Source organism: Musa acuminata, chromosome BXJ2-6 (genome assembly GCF_036884655.1).
Source record: "Musa acuminata AAA Group cultivar baxijiao chromosome BXJ2-6, Cavendish_Baxijiao_AAA, whole genome shotgun sequence".
Taxonomy (NCBI): Eukaryota; Viridiplantae; Streptophyta; class Magnoliopsida; order Zingiberales; family Musaceae; genus Musa; species Musa acuminata.
In genome coordinates, this window is record NC_088343.1 from 4104336 (window position 1) to 4109490 (window position 5155).

The window sequence follows — 5155 nt, forward strand, 5'->3', positions numbered from 1 at the left end:
TCTTACCTTATTAGAAATCCTCGTCATCCCCTATATAAATAAGGTGAACTTCTCACTTTTCATCTATCTTAAGCACTGGATCCCATAAAGTGTTTAGTTGAGATCATTGGCCGTAAGCAAATGTATGTTCTCCTCCTTTCTCTATAGTTTAAATTTCAAAACATTGTGATTGATAATTTAGTTCTTTAAGTTTTTATAAAATTTTGATATTAATCAACTTTGGATCTTCAATTTAAAAATGATATGATCTTATAAAGATCTTATAGTTAATTTTGATATTTATGTCTTCAATTTTGATATTTTAATTTTTTGTTAATATTGTTAAAGATTTTGATATCTTCAAACCATGTTTAATATTATTTATACCTTTACGATATATATTATTTAGAAAAAAAAGATTCAAATTTAATTAGGAGTGGTTATTGGATCTAGTGCGATCTAAACTAGGTTTGGGTTCAACCGTGACTTTAGTCAAATTTAGCTTCGATCAAAGCGAACCACATCCAATTGGAGTCAAATCTATCCTACCCAATAGTATTTTTAATGTTATCAAGCCAATAACAAAAAAATAAATATTTTATTAATTATCATAGTTATTATTTTATCTAATCATATGATCTGTAAATGATTATGTCTTATGATGAAATTAATACCAATTCACTTGTTTACAAAATCAGCATACCTATATTAGATTTTATTTGAATTATTTGTTGGAGGGGCGTAAACAACAATAATAAAATCGTAAAGTCTTAATTATTTATAATCATTACTAAAATTTATAAAAAATCATACCAAAAATTTTTTTTTTGGATCTTTCTCTATCGCTCATCATATCCTTAAAATTAATTATTTTAACTCTTTTAATTATGATCTTCATAATTTTTTAAAGTATATATTTATATCATATTAAATAATTTTATCTCATAAATGATACCTAATTATTGATGAATAAAAATATTTTTTCTTAGTAACATATTTGTCAATTTCAATATTCTATTCTCACCGAACCAAAATTTTATAGATAATATTTTTTAATTGTGGACCGTCGATGGAGAAGCCAACGGCCATAATGCGTTTCTTTTTATGCTACAAATTAACCTGCGTGTGCGGGAACTCGCACGCTCCATAACCTCTCACCTCGAGCGCCTCGATTTCCCTCGACCCCGTAACTCCTGGGAAGGAAGCGAACCAGGGGAGATCTGAGTAGGCGAGCCCCCGAATTCGCCCTCCTCTGGTTGCGCTCCATTCGATCGAACCATCGTCTCGTTCCTCGATCTCGTGTAGGATTTCGTATCCTCTCTCTGTTCCTCCTGAATGTAATCGCTCCTTGTTTGTATCCACGTCGTAGTGATCTGCCGTTGAGACTTCTGTTGTTGATCGGCTCGCGTTTGCGATTTCGATTTGATGTAGCAATTATGGTTCTTAGGCCCTTCAGCATGTAGGGATCTCTTCTTCTGGGCCAATTGGGAAGTCATACAATGATATACGGAACGAGTTATGTGCTTGTGCTCGCTTTGTGAAGGGTACTGGAGAAGCATGTCGTCGAGGGTATCGAATTGGTCTTTGGATTCATTGTTACGGGGACAAAGAGACCCTTCTTTGTGTTCTTACAGGAATCATTGTTCTTTTCCGAAGGAATTATGGTTTTTAGGTTTGAAAATTGAGGGCTCTCCTTTGGGAGAATTGGGGATTCTCGAGTAATTCATGGAATGAGTGGCGATGATTCTTTTTAGGTTTCTGATTGTCTAGTTTCCGGAGGGTAATGGAGACTGGAGAGATATGCTTACGATCGTATTTCATGAACAAGAGGGCTTTTTCATTGTCCAGTGGATCTTGTTGTTAGTGGCTCAAGATTTCATAAGAATTGTCTTACTTGAATTTCTGGTTTATTTTGAATAACATATAGGAAATGGTGTTATGTATTTCTGTTGTGATTTCTAGGTTGGACTGCATTCTTCTGTATGACGCAGTGATAAGATCTAGGTCTAAACTGTGGAGATTATGCTTGGTCAAATTTTATTTCTAACATATCTATCAAAATAGCATATCTTGATTACATCGTTTAACCATGTACTCCTTAGGTTAACAACTATCTTTAGAGAAAGAAAAAACATTAAAAATCAATCATTATAGCCTTTGTTATGAATGAAACACATACCACTTACATAATCATGCCATTGTAGTTTTTGTCTACTACACCTCTTTATGACTGAGCGTTCCACTCAAAAAGAGAATCATCATCTTAAACTCTGGCAAGAATAGACATTTGAAGATTACAAGTGTTTATCTCCTATGTAATTTCTATATTAGCTGACTCTATCACTAACTCTCTTAACCCATCCAAGGTGATAGTTATTTTCTCATTTCTGCAAATATTTTTAAGAATAAGCCTGAAATTGTCGAAGTATAGCACCTGCTCCTGTAGATATTCTTGATTTGGAAATGTCTCGAACCCTTGGGTAGTAAAAAAAAGTGGTATGATGTATTTCCGAGATTGGATTTCATATTCAAATAAATCTCGTAATCGTAAGAAAGTAGGTTTTTTTGCTATGGGCCTAGCGAAAGAAAAATCAAGATATGTTCATTATTCTGTCGTGAAGGTTTCCTTTCATCCGGCTCAAGTAGTATAAGAAAAATGTCGTAATTTTTATCTCTTATTCTGTACTTGGTCATTTCTTTTTCTTTAATAAATAAATTTTCATTGAACGTTCTTTTTCTTTTAAATCTGTTCCAGCTGATAAAATGGCGGAAAAAAAATCCCTTTTGAATCCTGATGCTGCTCCCTATGTTCCTGTCTGGAAACTCTTATGTGGAACAGGAGACAAGGTCACAGAACCTGCAGTTGGTCTGCCTGGAAAGGATAAGGCTGTTGAGAACTCTATAGAACATCAGGTACCAGACACCTTGGACTATGACATTAAGAGCTTTGGAAAACTCGATCTTTCTGGTGCATCATCCTCAAAAACAGATCAGCATGACAATCTTGATGATATTTTGCAAGATGAAATTAGTGAATGGGATGCAAAAGTTGATCATCTTTCATCAAATTTTCCTGATATTTCTGTGGAATATCTTGCTGAATTGCTTATTGTAAATGGTGGTGATCTCGAGGAGACAGTTTTTGTTCTCCAGCAATTTGAGGTAATGCTTCTTCTTAATGATTCATTAAGGTAAATGATTTTGGAACTGGGCATCACCACTCTAGTGTGAACTCCCTCAGTTATGCCCAATGTAGATTTGCTTTTATTTGCTTCAACACATTGCAATTTATAAGCTTGTTTTTTCACTTCAAGCTTTTTGCTGTCTTCTGCACTTGGGCATTTCATTCAGTTTTAAGATGCTAATGAACTTATCTATATGGTTACTTGTAGAGTGCTGGTGATGGATCTGAGGACCCCGTTCAAGCTGCTGTGGCCAACGACGTTTCTGGTATTGCTTCTGAGGAAGCCAGTTCTAGCGGGACAAAAGATTGAATTTGATCTCAAGTAGGGGTTTCGTCTGCACAATTGGGTTACTGCTGAACTTGCATCCTCCTATATAGGATATATCACACTGTTGAAGTATAAAAAAAATTTAGATCTTTTAGCACATTGATGGTTTGCATTATATGCATGTTCTTGTTCTGGAACTTACTACTGCAAATGTAAGTGGTTGTACAGTTCTTTCCTGTGTTCTGTATGGAATCAAGATATCTTGTTGCTCCAGCAAATTTACACTAAAGTGAAGGCCGAGGTTCTATTGAGAGTTAATGGAGTTCATGTCCTTTCTTTCTCAATTTAAGGGTTTCATGGCTGCCCTCATATCTTTGTAAACTTTGGTAAACAATCATTTGTTAATGGATGCACATTTTGTGTTGTTTCTTTTTACATGTATGATAGTCTTTATTTTAAGATGGATTTTTCAACAGATCTTGCTAATTGCACATGAAGCAACAATCTGGGTAGCTTAGAAGATCGAAAGATCTGGCAAAATGAATGAATTCCTCCTTCACATCTTGAACTGTGTTGTTGGTTGGTTAAATGGTTGGATTGTGGAATTTCTTCAAGCTTAGAACAGATTGCTCATTACAAAATAATTGGTCACTTTGTTGTTGCTCCAAGCTCTTATCAAATGTCATCCATGCTCTCACAACACTGCCAGTGGCTACAGCCACTGTCTTGTACTCAGAAAGATTCACCATGCCAGCCACATGAATATGTAACAGATTCATCTTTGTTCTTCCTTGAAAGAATATACCAATGCTTTGTAGACCTTGTAGATCTATTATCATTTGATGAATTCTGGCTTGTGTAGGACATATCAGACCAAATTATATCTTATATAACCAATTAAAACTAAATCTAATAAATATCAAAAATAATTTCTTTACTAATGTGTGTGTGGCTAGTCATTTCTATAAGTTTTAGCTCGTATTGCTAACCATATAGTCATAAAATACAATACAATACACACTATAGTCATAAAATACAATACAATACACAAAGAACGAAGAGCATTTTTTTTTATTTTTCACAAATGTTTCATACACATTCATTAATCATCTGGACATGTTAAAATAAATGAATTATGTCTCGAATCTCTCTTATAATGTAAATAGGAGGAGTAACACAATTCAAATTCATTGGTTAAGCTACATTCTCAACTCAGCTAATTATAAGTGACCATGTGTAGTTAAATTAACCTTTATCAAATAACATTATGTTAACTAATGTAAATTTTTTTTGCCTTTTCAATTAGTTAGGGTGAAAATGCACACTATATATGAATTCTAATTAATGTATAAAGAAATAAGGTTCTCAAAATAAAGTGATACTTGAAGAAATAGGGTTGAACTCACCCCCAATTGCAGCTCACCATGTGGCTGCCAACTCAAATGATGCGGCTCAAGACTAAGTCAAGTTGATAGAGACCTGATCGACTATCATCACCATGTAGTCCTCGAGCGAGAGGGTTCTCCACCATTGATCAACAATACATTCACTTAAGGAGGCCAACAATCATCATTCCCGACACTCGATGCCTCTATCTCTACCCAAATGGTCATGTAGTGTTGACAACTATTTAATGACCCTAGCCTCTCCCGTGTGATGGCAACACCGACCCACATGCTAGTGTCGATCGACAAGTTCAAATGTTGATAGGGATGATGTAGTAG

At 34.6% G+C, this 5155-nt stretch overlaps 1 protein-coding gene across 1 annotated transcript; it reads left to right on the top strand.

Annotated features, from left to right (window-relative positions):
* The first annotated feature begins 1115 nt into the window (after positions 1 to 1115).
* LOC135614305 (uncharacterized) lies at positions 1116 to 3866 on the top strand. Its single transcript, XM_065111506.1, has 3 exons — positions 1116 to 1280; positions 2735 to 3141; positions 3372 to 3866. The coding sequence occupies exons 2-3, from the start codon at positions 2743 to 2745 to the stop codon at positions 3471 to 3473; spliced, it is 501 nt and encodes a 166-aa protein (XP_064967578.1). The 5' UTR covers positions 1116 to 1280; positions 2735 to 2742; the 3' UTR covers positions 3474 to 3866.
* The last annotated feature ends 1289 nt before the right edge of the window (positions 3867 to 5155 follow it).